At 35.8% G+C, this 16211-nt stretch overlaps 1 protein-coding gene across 3 annotated transcripts in view; it reads left to right on the forward strand.

Annotated features, from left to right (window-relative positions):
* Positions 1-16211, forward strand: part of Akap6 (A-kinase anchoring protein 6) — a 578346-nt gene that overhangs the window by 289213 nt on the left and 272922 nt on the right. For all 3 annotated transcript variants that reach the window (XR_011706597.1, XM_027929539.2, XM_071607828.1), the window contains exons 6-7: positions 4518-4614; positions 5731-5894. Coding sequence is in view for 2 of the 3 variants with exons in the window: in XM_027929539.2 (XP_027785340.2) it covers positions 4518-4614; positions 5731-5894 (261 nt within the window). In the remaining variant the exon portion in view is untranslated. The remainder of the gene's footprint in view (positions 1-4517; positions 4615-5730; positions 5895-16211) is intronic.

Here is a 16211-nt window from a genome sequence, read left to right on the forward strand (position 1 = left end):
TAGAAGGCAAGTCCTTTGTAGCTACAGCTGCTGTCTCTCCTGCCTCCCTGCTTCCCCACTTCATGCTATACCAAAGGGTGTCCCTAGATCCAGGTACAAATCAGTTTATTCTTTACAAGCTCCTGCCAAGCTCTGCTAAATCTGGACCCTAGCATGGACCCCTATGACACCTATCACTTATCACTCTCATATGGAATGCAGCCCACAGTCTTGTTTTTGCTTGACTGGCATAATTCTTAAATTAAAAACAAACACACACACTCAAATCTCATTGAACAAGGCACATTATTGTTCAGTTTGCTTAAGACTCCATCAGTCTATATTATACACCAAATCCTAATTACACATTTATTCTGCGCTGGGTTGTATAAAAGATAGTTGTGCTAATCTCTTCCCCACTAGACTAGACTGTAAGTTGCTTGAAGACCAGGATTACCAACTTTATTATCTTTATTATTGCTAACTTTTATATCTGTAGACCTGACAGAGGCTGCTCAATAAATATTTATTGTGTGAATATCTGCCTTAAAAATATAAAATTAGGTCAGAAAGACTCAGTCTGTCTTCCTGTCTTCTCTGTTCACAATCATTACAAGACTTGTACAACTCTGGATCTGGCAGATATTAACAGTATTCCATAGGGGAATTGAAAGTCTGTATTTATGATGTGATGCTGCTAAGATGGGACCACTTAGATAGGATGTTTAAACCTTTGTGATTATTCCTACCATTTCCAGAAAATCCATGTCTATTCTTATGATTCTTCATAAGTAACCATTCTTTGTGTTTTGTTATTGTTTCATTTCCATTAAGGTGTACATACCCTTAGTTTTAATTCATGTCTGTGTAACCATCACATTCCCATCAAACAGTGCCATTCAGAAATATGTACGTAAGCTCTGTGCTGTGGAACATGCCTGTAATCTCAGCGGTTTGGGAGGCTGAGGCAGGAGGATTCTGAGTTCAAAACCAGCCTCAGCAAATTAGCGAGGCCCTACACAACTCAGCAAGACCCTGTCTCTAATAAAATACAAAAATAGAGCTGGGGATGTGGCTCAGTGGTTCAGTACTCCTGAGTTTAATCCCTGGTTACAAAAAAGAAAAAAAATGCATGTAATAGGATTAGATGTGTTATTTTATCTGCTTTGTAGGAGACCCTACAAAGTATAATCAGTGGGCATACCTGAATGTGGCTCCTGCCAAGAAGTAGTACATCCAAGATCTATATAAGCTGGTCATGCCAGAAATTATAGTAATGTAAATGCCCATTGGTTAACCTCCGATGTATCATCTTTTGGATAATCTAATATTTGTTTCTGCCATTGAATTTTTCTAGTTTTTCTCTTCTAGTCATTCAGTTACATGCTGCTTTAAAGACAATGAAAAAGATTTGGTGTCCCCTAGGACACAGATTACTCATATTTATGGAATTTCATATAATCAGTGACATAGGACCATGGTACCTGCCTGTGGCAATGTTCTTACTGTAAATCAAGTCTCCAGAGAATGCCCCACATTTTTAGGGAGTGGTATAGATGTTGCAGAAAGAATATACACCATATGTCATTTCTGAGGAAATGTGTTAGTAACACAAGAATGGAAATGTGTCCAAATATCAAATTTAGGAAAAGAAAGCATGTTTATCTCCGCTTCCTTCTCTAAGGAAGAGGTAGGGGCAAAATATGAGAGCTTATTACAGAATCCTTTAGCAGCCAGAAATTTCATTGACAATTTTGTTAATGTATCTACTTGGCTGCTTTCTCAGAGGCCTATTGTGAATTCCTTAGTTTATATTAATAGTTAATGGGTGCACCTGAAAAATCAAGCAATATTGTACCATTTGGGTAATAGTTATGTTAGATGGTTTTTTTATACAGCGTCAAGCTTATCAGACTCTCTTTTTCCTAATAATGAATATCTCATCTTTTCCAATTTCCTAATCAAATGCTTCCACATCATCTTGAAACACAGCCAGATCCAGCTGTATCTGTTCTATACTCTTGGCTTCAATTATATCGAATTATCCAGTCTGCTTAGAGGTCCTAAGGTTCTCTTTTGCTCTATGACATAGGCTTGACATACCCCTTCAAAAGCTCGTGCTCACCAATCATTCAACACAAATCTATTGTAAGTAAACAGTCAATTATAGAGAGCTTTAAGCCAACTTTACAGTTATGAAGAAATTTCTAGAATAGGTTCCCCCCTAAACTCTGGTGCTTTTCAGTTGATCTTAGGTATTTCTATTTTCCCTGTTCCTTCTTTCTGCAACATACACATTATTTATTCTTCATGGCATTGCTATAGCATTGATGATTTTCATGGCAGTGGCAAGAAGTAATACAGCCATGTTTTGACTGTATAATAATAAATATTTAATTTTTCACAGATATAATATTATTTACATTGACCAGAAACACTAGGCTTCCTATACATTGACTTATTTTATTTTATTCATTCAAATGCTGGCAGCTGAAAGACCAATACAAGGAAGGAATGGTGAATACCCTTTTGGTAAAGTTAATATTGTTACTTTTTGTCATATTTGGCTGATATATCACTGTATCTTACAACAGAAAGTCAGATGAAAGTTGATTCTTAACTTTTGAATTTTTTTAGTCAAAATTATTATTTTTATACTTCAAGGCCTGATCTGCATGTCTCTATCCTTCATTTCCAGGTTCTTTTGATCATTCTTTCTGTCTTCTGCACTTTTTTTTAAAAAAAAATAATTTTTAGCTGTAGATGGACACAATGTATTTATCTATCTATCTATCTGTTTATTTATTTATATGTGGTGCTAAGGATCGAACCTATGGCCTCATACATGCAAGGCAAGCACTCTACCACTGAGCCACAACCCTAGCCCCTCTTCTGTACTTTTTAAAAATACCGTTTTCACCATGGTGAAAGGGAGAGCCCAAACTCACCATTAAGCATCCAAGTTGACTCAGGCTGCACTTTGTTTTCCTAGCAACACCTGCTGTGGCACTTTAATGCCTGAGGTCATGCTTTATACTACCCAAATCTCTGTTGCCTGGCCTAGTGTCCATAGCAGTCACAGTGGTGGTTTCTAAGTGGTGACTGGATGAATACCTAATTTCACAATTTATGGTTGTTTACCTCTTCAATCTGAAACATATTCCAACCTGGACTGGATCATTTTGAACTTCTGTCAAATATTCTTTATACCAAGTACAATGCAGTATATACACTGTTATTCAATGAATGTTTGTGAGAACTAAACAGTTGTATATTTTGGAGCCCTCTCATGAAGAAGCCAAAATTTGGCACACAGTTATTTCAAATCTATGCTTGTTCCAATTAGTCAAGTCAAGGAATGAATTTTCACCCTGAAGACTAATCATTGATTCAACAAATTGGTTACTGTGATTATACTCTCTTGAACTTCCTGTGGCTGAAATGTTTTATGACCATTCCAGAGGTAGAGAAATATTTGGCAATCCATTTGTGTTTCTTAAAATATTTTATTTATTATTTTTTGTAGTGCTGGGGATCGAACCCAGGGCTTCAAACATGCTGGACAAGCATTGTACCACTGAGCTACATCCCCAGCCCTTAATATTTAAGTATAAACCTTCCTCTTTAGAGAGTATTATTGATCAAGTTCAACAGATGTTTACTATGCTTGCAAACAACTATCGAACACCTTGTATGTGACAGGAATGGAGATATATGTGAAAGTGGCAATTTTCATGTTACTTATAATTTGGTAGACAAAGCTAGAAATAAACCCATATACTGTATGATAAATTCTACAGTAGAAGCAGGTATCAGGAGCAGATAAAAAAGGAATAATTAACTCTGTAGAGGTATTAAGGAAGCCTTCCTGCAAGAAATTACTCTTGAGAGCAGTTTCTGTCTTTTAGATGACTGTAATGAAGGGAAAATGCCCCTGATGTGCTTAATATATTTATTTACAAAGCAGTGTCATATTGTAAAGAATAAACTTTTAAAAATCAAAGATTTGAAAAGCATTTGACTCCTCAGTATGGCACCTAAATTCACCTCCATGTTCTGTGGTTTTGAAATATCTGAGGAACAGCTGAATCAAACCCTACTGTATTAATGAATTTATATATGCACACATAAGTCTAATATATTTCCTGCTGCCAATTTTTATGGTTTCATAAATAGGTCTATCACCAACATTTATTTTTAAAAAATGAAGAAAAGAGCTCATATATGTGAGTAGAAATTCAGTGTATTTTATAGAACACTGCTACTTCTTGATATAGCCTACGGGATGTGACTTTTCATAAAAGCCTAATGAATTTCTAGATTTGTCAGCTGTTTCCAAACAGATGCACTCTGCTAATCTAATGGAAACATTTTGAGCCCAGATCCCAAATATCAATAGCTTTTAGTATTGCAAATTAGTTTGTCTATTGGGTAAATTGGGCTGTGTGGTTCTTGATAAAAAGAAGCAAGTAATTTTGTATGGATGTTTTATGTGCAACTGTCTTTCCAGTGTTTGATGCTCATATTTTTCTTTGCAGAGTTTCAAGTTGAATGTAGACAGCCATTGTGCTCTCAAGGAAGCTGTGGAGGAGGAAGGACACCAACTTCTTGAGCTTATTGCATCCCACAAAGCAGGTAAATCCTCCTGAAATATTGCAAGTCTTTATGTCTCCAGACTATTAAGAATGAAGAAGCATTGCTGTAAATTACTGCATATATTCACTTCCTTATGTATTATTAATATTTACATTATCAGATTGACCTTCAAGATTTATAAATGTTTCATATACTGCATACAATGCTGTGATACTTATAAGATGAAATACTGCCTCCAAATGGTCTGTTCATTTTATTTTGGGCTTGCTGTTCGCCTGAGCTTCAATTGAAATCACATTCTTGAAAACTTCACATTGACATGCTTTTTGATGTAGGTGCTCTGGAAATAACATTAAGATAATGAATGAGAATTGTACATATAGTTACAATGCATATGCGTTAGGGTGCTTATAGATATCATTACAGATATAAGGCAGGCAGTCTAGAGGTATCTGATTATTTCCCAGCCAATTCACACATATGAACATTTTGTGTTCTTTGCTGGTCTTTGCATTAGCAGGATTTTGGGCCTTCAACCAATTCTTAGCCCAGTATTAATGTATTTAAGAGGAACAGATTACAAATAAAAAACCATTTTGTCATCATTTGCTATACTTATCCTGGTAGTAGAAGATCATAAGACAGGATGAGTTACAGTTTGGCTCTTTGAGCTTACTACAGCTAAATAGGAAAAGCACAGCATTAATCGGATGTGTTAAAGACTGCTGTTTTACTTCCGGCCCATTTACTGTATTTCTCATTGAATTAACTTTACCTATTTCAATACATCTTTCTGATCATTATAATGCCCCTACACAGATACACAGGCCCTTTCATTTGAATGAGAAACTATAGTGTTAATAATCTTTATGCATTGTGATTTTTGTTCCACATGCCTTTTTTTTTTCAGTCAATAGCTGAATCTAAGTCTGTTTCCAAAGCATGTGGTTATTCTATTTTTTATCCTTATATATTGTTTCAAAAATTGCCACTCTCTTTTCTGAGTGACAAGTGCTAATGTGGCAGGTGATGGCAAGGTCATTTAAAAACATGTATAGCATTTGAAATAGCCACCTAATTTACTACATAAAAAATAATAATGGGTAAAGATTTAATCAGATTCCCAACTTGTGCTTTCCTCTCTTTTTGGAGAAGGACTGAAGGACATGCTGCGGATGATTGCAAGTCAATGGAAGGAGTTGCAGAGGCAAATCAAACGGCAACACAGCTGGATTCTCAGAGCTCTGGATACCATCAAAGCAGAGATACTGGCTACTGATGTGTCTGTGGAGGATGAGGAAGGGACTGGAAGCCCCAAGGTAAGTGGCTTGAAGTTTGCCTTATTTCCTCTCATTTCTGTCTTCTTTTGAACTATGCACCACTGAAGTTTTCTTTCCACCCCTAAGGCTTTTCGTGTCTAGTGGGTAAACTTTATATATCTATCTCTCTATATATAAACAAAACGAAGTGGCTTGGTTTAAAACAATGAAAAAAAGGAGGGGGAAAAGCCTACAACTTTCAAGTTTTACAGGAAGAGGTCTTTTTGTAAAAAGTGGCAGGTTAGGAGGGGGACAGTACTTTAGGGGTGGGAGAAAAGGGGACATAAAACATTTAGTAAACAAAACATAAAGCATCTTTAACATGAATAATCAGAATGGTTTTAAATTGTTTTGTTGCAACTATAAATCACTATAATCAGTGCAATCACTCAGCTCTGACATCCATTAGCCGCTTGGTTACAGCAAATTAACAAAGAAGAGAGAAAGTGATTCATTATCTCATTCCTGTTAATGACTATCAGATGCATTGCCTAATTAGGGGATGGTCATTGTAGTGGGAAGAAGGTCATATGCTTTGCTACAAATCTTTTTGCTCTGAGTGTAAGTTCTCTATAATGGTGCATGCACCAAATACAACAAGTATTTTAAAAATGAGTATTGACATGTTTTGGTTATCCATTTTATATTTACAAAATAACCCATGCAGCGTATGCAACTGAACTTTAAATGAGACACCTTTCAGTACAGAGTGCTACTGTTCTAATGATATCTTTGGACTCACAATGTGGAAAATAATTTTATTCATTTGATATTTTTCTATGGTTTTGCCTTACTTTTGTATCTGTGTTTCCTAAGAGACTTCACATTGAAACATATCATAACAAGGAGGAAACAGATTTAAGAGTTCCTGGTTTCTTTTCCTGGCATGGACAAAGCAAGTAAATAATTATCAAATCACAGTTCTTCAGTATCCATGTGGATTGGCATTGTGCTAAATGTATACAGACCAAGTTAAACAAGCACTTTGCCCTGTTAGACTCAAATTCTTAAATGCAGACAGAGGAAAAACCAAAATCATCCCTGCAATGCTGAGACCCATGCAGCCAGTGAAAAGCTCAGGCGATTTACAGCTTTGGAACCTCAAACCACAACCTTTAGCTTATTTGTTGGAAACAGAGGATGGAATGATGAGCTCAGTTTTACTTTAAGAAGGCTCCATGGAGGAGGTCACATTTCAGGAAATACTTGAAGGAAGGAAGAGAGGTGGCTTGGCACATGAGCACATACTTTAGGAAGTGATGTGATGAAAGGATCAAAGCTGCAACTAATAACATGGAATGGAGAGTGTATTCAGCAAACTTGGAGTTATTTTAAGGAGCAGGCTACAGGGAGAAATTGTGCAAAGCTTTGGCTTTGTGGGGATGGGAATGGGAAGAAGGAAGATGAAAAAGGATACAACTGAAAACTCGGTTGTGTTTTATTTATTTAACAGAAAGGATACTGAGTACTTATTCTTTAAGGGCTGTCCTATATTAGGTACATTCTGTGTGCAAGACAATATTTTATATTCTATATTCTCTTATTTCATCATCTCAACAGAATTATATAACACAGTTCTACTATAATCCCCAGGGGAGAAAATGGAGGTACAAAGAGGTTAAGCAATTTGCTAGAGGACATATAGCTACTAAATAGCAAGACTAGGATTTGAATCTGTACCTTTTAATCCTAGAGTCCATGTTTGTTAGCACCTAGCACATTTTCTTTCACTGGTATTGCTCAAGGCCAACTGTGGTGCCAGGCATTAGGGATGACTCAGGGCCTAACTCATGGAACTTACGGTGAAGTTGGAGAGACAGACTCTAATGTCATAATACATGCTTTGATAAGAGATTGGGGTGGGAGAAGTGATTTAGATCAGGGCATCAGAGAGGGCTTCTCTGAGAAAGTGACATCTGTGTGTTTACAGAAGGAGGAGTTAGGGGAAGCTGGGTGTTTCGTTATCAGGTAAGGGGAGGGTTTTGAAGAAATCAAGGAAATGACACCCAGTTGAGGTGTATAAAAACCTGTTCTGGATGTAGTGACCAATGGAGTGGGGCGAGTGAGAGCAGGGTGATGGATATGCCAACCTGGAACTCCTGAGATGGCAAAATCACCTAAATTCATAAAATCACTTTTTGACAATAGAGAACCCCAATCAACAGAGTCAGTTTGAAATAGACAGTTCTAAATCAGCTCATTTTATAGGGAGGTATTGAGAATGAAGAATATAACCTAGAGAAAAGTATTTTCACAATAGAGATGATGTTAGCATTTCTCAAAAAGAGTGACTGCTTGCCCACACCCCTCCTCAGACCAAATCAGACCCTCTGAGAGGGGCCCATGAATTGCATTTCAACTAGCTCCCAGAAAAACAATTAAATAGGCTGTAAGAAGGCCATTTTCCTGCAGAACTACACACAACATGAAAAAGAAAGAAGGTTTGTTGCATTGTTACTTATAATTATGAACAGTTTAGTATCAGCTGAAATGTTTTCAAAACTGGGAATGTTTAATTTATACTATATATTATTCTAATGAAAGATTTACATAGTTATTAAAAATGTTTTAGAAGAAATTTTTAAAAATTGGAAGACAGTACCTGGTGTGGTGACACATGCCTGTAATACCAACAGCTTGGGAGGCTGAGGCAGGAGGATCATAAGTTCAAAGACAGTCTCAGCAACTTAGTGAGACCTTGTCTCAAAATAAAGAGGGCAGTGGTTGAGTGCCCCTGAGTTCAATACCTGGCACACAAAAATAAATAAATAAATAGATCAGAAGAGACCTATAATATGTAGTTATATATTTTTTGATATATTTTTAAATCTTTCAATTTTCCAAATCTCTACACTTGGCAAGAATTATTGTAAACCAGAAAATAAAGAATACATGTAAAATATAAATATTAATATGCTTTAAAGGGTAAATAGGTGATACTGAACTCAGGAGACTTATTAAGATATGAATTCAAATATAAGGAGGGAAAATAAATACATCTGGTTTTTAATGATTTGGGTGCCTCACTTCTTTAAACAATAACCACAATAATATGAAATTTATTTGAATCATTCCAAAAGTGAAAATGCCTGGAGTCATATCAGTTTACAAAGAATAATATACTTTTTTCTTATTGATAGCAGTTTTGTTCTGAAGCATTTTAATATCACATTATCTGCACAATGTAGTGTAGCTAAAAGCAGATACAAGAATAAGCTTTTTCTAGGCATCTATGGATGTGGAACCTGAGGGAGGCACTGAGAGTTTTGAGACTTTGACATGGAAAAGCCAGCAGAACTCTAGGCCTTCAACCTCCCAACTACTTCTCTCTTTCCTAGTCTGGGATAAATTTTCTCTGTTTAAATAAACACATACATATGGAAGGGTGAATGTAGAATCAATTTAAGACAAAAATGTATTTCTCAACTTAAGCTTAGGAAACTATGGAGAAATCAGAATGATCATTCTTTGTTTAATGTTTATGAACTGCCTCTCTTAGTCTCTATCACAGTGATAGAGAGGCTCAAACTGTGAAGTCAAACTACCTGGGTTCAATGACTGGCATTTACTATTTGGGTGTCCTTGGGGGAAGTTACTTCTCTATGTCTCAGGTTCCTCATTTGTAAAATAGAGGTAGTGATAATATTCACCTCAAAAGGTTGTCACTCAAATTGAAAAGAGCTGACATTCCTAATGTACTTAAAGCAGAACCTTGCATATAGTAAATCCTAAATAAGGGAAATGTAATATACAAGACTTTGTATTCTAGTGATGGAGAAAGTAAGCGGATAATTATAATATATCTGGTAAAACTGGTACAAAGGGCTGTGAGTACACAGAGAAGGAAATAATTAACCTTTTCTGAGGATATTAAGGAAAGATTTGCAGAGGAGTTGATGTTTTGAAGGGTAGAAAGAGTTTTTGCTAAGGTGAAAATAATAGGCAAAAAAAAAAGAGCTTGTATAAAACCTACAAGTATAAAAATATATGTTATGTCCAGAACCCAGGACTGTGTCATAGATGATGGTTAGGCTGGCTTGCCATACTCTGCACTGAGCCTCACAACATGACCAAAAAAAAAAAAAAAAGATTTTTAATGATTGTTGATTCAAACAATAATCAACACAATCCAAGCCAGAGTGAGCTTTCCATATTGAATATATAGGTATATACACACACACTGTTAAAAAAGAAAAATTTCTTCCCATATCACACCAAATAGTACAAATTTAAATAGTTTACACTGAAGTTCTTTAAGACTAAAATCAGGATTTGGCTTCTTATCCATAATGTCAGTCCCCTTTCCATGATGTGACCTTGCACAGGTCATGTACAAATTGTGCCATGAAATGCATCTCTAAGTACAGCAGTTATGATCATCTATTTCATCTTAGACCTAAAAGAGGAACTGAAATTAAAACATAATAAAAATAACTCCAGAATTCATCTTAGGTTTACTTCAGAAGCTACTGGGAGCTTGAGAAGCATAATAGAAAATCTAAGGAATATATCTAGGGGGTATTTTTCTTTTTTACCTTGTTTGAGAGACTGCAGAAAAGGACTTGGTCTTAGAAATCTTGTAAAGAAGGAGGATAGGAGGAAATTCAAAGACTCTGGGAAACTTCTCCCCCAGGACTTGGCAGCATACCTTATTTGTTGTATTTCATTTTTTAAAAAAGTGTTTTCCCAGGACTGTGAGATCTTTTATACATGGAAATAGAGAACAGAATTTAACAGTTGTAGAAATAGAGCTTCGGTACTCACATCCTAAAATTGAAAATATGCTTATAATTATGTATTTTATTTTAGCTAGATTGGTAAAAGTTTATCTCCTTAAACTAGGCTTTCTGTATGTTAAATCTTTTAATGGTGTACATAGCTGGAGGGATTTCAAAACACAGTGAATATCCAATGTCCTGCAAAGGCTATATTATTTTTTGACCTTTCAAGGCATGAAACAAAAATCCTGAAAAAAGCAAGCATTTACAGATTTTTCACATAACCTCCTTTAAAACATTCTTTTCCTGTGTCTTTACTTTTCTCCTATAAAGCATACATCTTTACAGATGTCTTAGAATCCAGGCCAGGATTTCCCCACATGACTTATCAAACTTTGCATCACTGAAAGCAGGCAACAATGGTTCCTTTGTCCGTTTTAAGGAAACAGATAAGTTTCCAGAACAAGGAATATTTGAAGATTTTATTATAAATTCAGAAAACTTTACAGCTTCTATAAGGGTGACCTATCCTGGGTCCCAACTAGCATCTTCATTTCCTTAATAAAAGGAGACAGAGGGTTAGCTGCTTTGAACTCTAGGATTGTGCTTATTTTATCTGTCTTCTTTGAGGCTCTTAGATTGAAGTCATCATCCTTTGGAAATGGATATCAGACTCTGAAGGTCATCAATGATATCTGTTCAACAATAGCAGGAAAGTAAGTTTACAGACATTTTTTAAGTATGTTTGCTCAGACCTACAAATGACAGTTTTAGGTACTGGTGAGATGGGCATCTGCATAGCCTTTGACTTGGGCTTATCACCGACAACCTGACCTTTCTTGATATGTCAAGTGAAGGGACATCCAGCATTAACACGTGTTTTTGTATGTTTGTTTACCAGGTGACTGGCTTAACCCATTTAGCATAATACATTATGCTAATATTTTATGGGTACATTTTTTTAAATGAAGGGCTATAAAAGAGCTGATTTTGAGAGCACATTTACAAGATGCTTTCCCTATATTAGATTGTGCCTCACCAGTAACATTTCAAGTAGACATTATTGTCTAGAGTCGTTTGATCCTGAGTCTTTTCAAGGCTTTGATAATTTTTTGAGAAGGGGAAGAAGGATAAAAGAAGCCTAAAGAAGAGGCTACGTTCTTTTCTGTGCTGGCTCAGGAGCTTATATAGTGGGCATAGTCTTTAATATAGGCTTTTCACAAGCAGTATTAAGACACTGAATGGGAATTTGCATTTATATGTTGTTAGTTCTGCATACACTGATGCACACGTGCATAAAAATATACTTGGTACACTTTTTTCTCTCCCACCCATGTAAATAAAAGTACAGGTATATGTTGTCAAAAAGAATCTGAAATGAATTAATAAAATTAAATCTTGCCTAAACTAGTAGAGAGAAAGACAATAGGCAAAGGCCTGCCTGTTATTTATTGAGTGCTGACAGAGACTTTGTCCAGTGCCAAGCCAGACACGAGAGAAGACATGCTTTTCTGCTCAGTGGCCTTATCATTTCAATGTAAGCACACAGTGTAACATCTTGTCTAACGTAGTTTGGGCTATCTTGGATCTAGAATAATAGATCACCTAAGATTCAGATCATCTTAATTAGGATGTTGGCAGATTGAAATGGAATGGAGTTCTTGATGCAAGCAAATGAGTAGTAAATGCATTACCAATTCCATCTCTTCTGTTCAGAATTCTTCCTAAAAGCCCATATCTGATCCAGTTCCTTTTCTACTGAACTATATAATCATAGTCCTGATTTGCAGTACATAGGCAGAGCTCTTTCTTCCACTGTGGAATTTTTGACAGTCTTTTTTTGTTGCTGTTATAGGAAGGGCAGAATTCTTCAAAAGTGTTTTTTGAAAGACAGAAACAAAACTGAATTACTTCTTTGAAGATCAATATGGTTACTAAATTTGTGATAGAATCAAGTAAAAAATATTTTCTCTAATATCTTTGAGGTACTTAAATTTGTATGTTATTGACTGTATGAGTGGATATACCCATAAAAATTAAAAATAGTACGTCAAAGCATAGCTAGTGGTCAGCCTTATCATGGTCTATATGGTGTATAAAACCATAGCTTATTTTGTTTTTCCACACTGTACTTCAATTGCTGGTGTCTTTGATAATGGAATCATTTGGCTCAGCAAGAATCTGGAAGTGAAATTCTTTGGTGACTCTGATCAACACAGGGAAATGTCACTGAGGTATATAGGTTGTTTCATTTTTTTTTTTCTTATTTTGTCTAAGGATGTCTAATCTCTGACTCTGTAATATAGAATTACAAAAATGTATGGTATTTGATACAAACATAGATTTTTGCAAAGCAGCCATCTTTTACTAGCAGAATTCATGTTTTATATTCCACTTTTTCTATTTGGAAGATAACATAATCAGCACATTAGAGGGATTTTTGATCTACAGTGGACGTCAACTTTAAAAAAAACCTATAAGTATTTAAGCACACAAAAAAAATCAAGATGAGAATGTCTTCTAAAAATGCCTTAAAATTAATAAGTTAATCCTTTGAAAGCATGAAACAATTACCTTGTTGTGTGATTCACACTTTTTATTGGAGTGTGTTGTTTCTGGAAGGGGCCCCAGGCTGAGCCAGGGAGAACCTTGCCTGCTATAGGAATTAGTTTGCTCTGGCTCTTGTGTTTATTGAGTCACCTAGGACTTCTTTTAAAATGGCAACTGTACACACACCTTCACTCAACACTTTGAATACTCCAAACACTTGTTTAAGTATTCTCACACTCAGAGTATGTCTTCTGTCCAGTGAAGTCAAGAGGCATAGAGATGTCCACATTTTGTTTTATCCTTCTCTTTAGATTTCACTGGGAAGATAATGGCTATTTATGTGTTTATGATACTACCAAAGACAGATATTTTTCCAATGTACTGGAGTGCTCTTTTCCATCAGGTCCATAACATTCCCAGTCTTATCCCTCATTGTGGCTAACTGAAGGTTAATGTTTCTTAGGAAATAGATGGGAAATCCTGTTGGGACAGAGTTCAAGGCCCCACCTCACTATGACGTCTAGACCATTTTGCATTGAGTTGGGGCAATGGCTTCCCATCTTTATACTCAGATAGGATGCAGAGATCAATACTCATTTAGTATTGCCCCTGCAGGACTAATCAAAGCCAGGGACTTCACTGAGTGAGAAGGGGGAGAAGGATAAAAGAAGCCTAAAGAAGAGGCTAACCAATGAAAGAGAAAAAGAGAAGTGAGAAGGAACAGAAGGAGAAAGATAAAAGAAGAAAATGTGTATCTAGTGAAAAGTAGTAGAAGCTAAAAACCATTGCCTCACCTGTCATTTAGAGGTCTGAATTCCAAAGGCTGCCCAAGGAATTTCATGGACATTAGTGTTTTCATGGGTCTCTTCCCTTTTATTCATTCCTTTCTCAAGCTCTGGAAAACAAAGCCAGAAAAACTTCCTTTTCTTTGACATCTTAGATATTATTATATAAGCAGTGTGTGTGTGTGTGTGTGTGTGTGTGTGTTTATGTAACATTTTATTAATGGGGTTAGCATTTACAGCAGACTTACTGTGGTACAGTTTCATGCTAAGGTTTTTACCTGGTTTGTCTCATTCATTTGTCCCAAGAATTCTAGCAGTCCTAACTCTTAAAATTCATCACTTTCCTGATGAAAAAACCTAGGTTCCAAACATATTACACAATCATGTGTATTGAGACAGTCTTCTGAGAAACTATTTATGATAGTTTAGGATAAAGGCTAAACCTCTTAAGCTCGTGTGATTCCAACTTAGTCAATATTCACGTCAGTGTTTCATTTCATATATCTTCTAGTTTATCTATCATCTTCCAAATGTGTTTTCCCTTTTCTTTTCTCTTTGATTTTGCTAATTGCTTTTCTCATTCTGTCTATACTATTCTAATCTGTCATTAAAATTAATAATTATTGAATGTGTCTTTACACTGTAATGGTATAACCGTGAACAGGACAACATGTCTCTCCTTTCACACTGCCTAACAGTAGAGATATTTTTTTTTCGTGTCTTCATACATGTACTTTGGATAATGATGTCTATCACATTCCACCGCCCTTGCTAATCCTTTGCTCCCTCTCTTTCCCTCCCACCCCTCTTCCCTATCTAGAATTCATCTATTTCTCCCATGCTTCCCCTCCCTACCCCACTATGAGTCAGCCTCCTTATATCAGAGAAAACATTTAGCATTTGTTTTTGGGGGGTTGGCTAACTTCACTTTTATTGCATATATGTAATCCTAAATTACACACATCTATATAATATGTGACAAATACTATAATAAGGAATAGAGGAGATAGGGAAATTTGGGGAGGGAACATTATTTCAATCTGATTTGCTCTGAGAAAGCTTTCACCCTATGAGAAGATGGATTTTGCAGAGGTCTCCAATATTCAGTTAAATGGTACTAGGAAGATATTAGAGGAGAACATTCCAGGAAGAAGATATAGCATGGTCAAAAGTATGGAAAAGAGAAAACACAAGGGGCATCTAGAGAATGGAGAGCAGTGAAAAATTTGGCTTTTTGGAGCATAGAATGTTCATGTGCTTATGGGAAGGGAGAGGACCTCACTGAGGATAAAGCCTGAAAAACATTGAGCAATATTCCATACAGCTTTGAACACCAGGTTGAAGAGTTGTTTTTACTAGTGTACCATGTTTTTAATGATTCAGTTTGGCCACAGAAAACAGATGGAAAAGGTAGGATGAAAGAGGGAGAATCAAAAGTCATAAAAATGAATTAGGAAACTAGTACAATAACTAAAGGCAGCTGATTTATAGCAGTTTCTATAATAATATAAAGAAACAAATAAGAACAATATTATGGAAGAAGAATTAATAGAATTTGGCATTTAGGGGATGGAGAGATGAGAGGAGCTAACAGTGACATTAGGGAATTGAACATGATCAGTTAAAATAGCATTAACTGAGGTTGAACACATTTTTGATAAGGAACAGTTTTGAAGGAAGATAATTAACTCATTTAGTACAGCCACCTTAATGCCCAATTAACAAGAATATGTAGGAATATAACCTGAGCATAAATGCATCTGTTACCCACCCCCCCAGGTTATTCCAAAGTACAAGTAGTTTTGATAACAATGATTTGGAAATAGGATAACCCTAAAAATCATCTATGTGGTCATATATAACTGTTGAAAATGCAAGTCTGAAGTTTGGAGTAATCAACACTAAGAATGTAAATTTGGCAATCCAAATTGAAATAATAATGTCTATAGCTTTGGAAGTTGATATTGACAAGTAAGATACTATTGTATGAAAATAAGGCAGAGATACAATAGAATCCTGAGAAATGCCTAGGGCAACTGAGAACAAGGATGACATACTGAAATTAGGGATTAAGTGAGAATCAACATGCTCAACAGTGAAACTCTAAGCCCCTGCAGTCCAGAATGCTGGCAGCCAGTAGCAATGTAGGTCAAACTGAAGAACAAAAATAGTAAAATAAGGTCAGTTGAAGGTGACAGTTTCAAGAAGAACAAGAAAGAGAATCACTAATAGTACCCTTTATCCCTAATATCATTTTCCATGGT

Source organism: Marmota flaviventris, chromosome 2, assembly GCF_047511675.1.
Source record: "Marmota flaviventris isolate mMarFla1 chromosome 2, mMarFla1.hap1, whole genome shotgun sequence".
Classification (NCBI taxonomy): domain Eukaryota; kingdom Metazoa; phylum Chordata; class Mammalia; order Rodentia; family Sciuridae; genus Marmota; species Marmota flaviventris.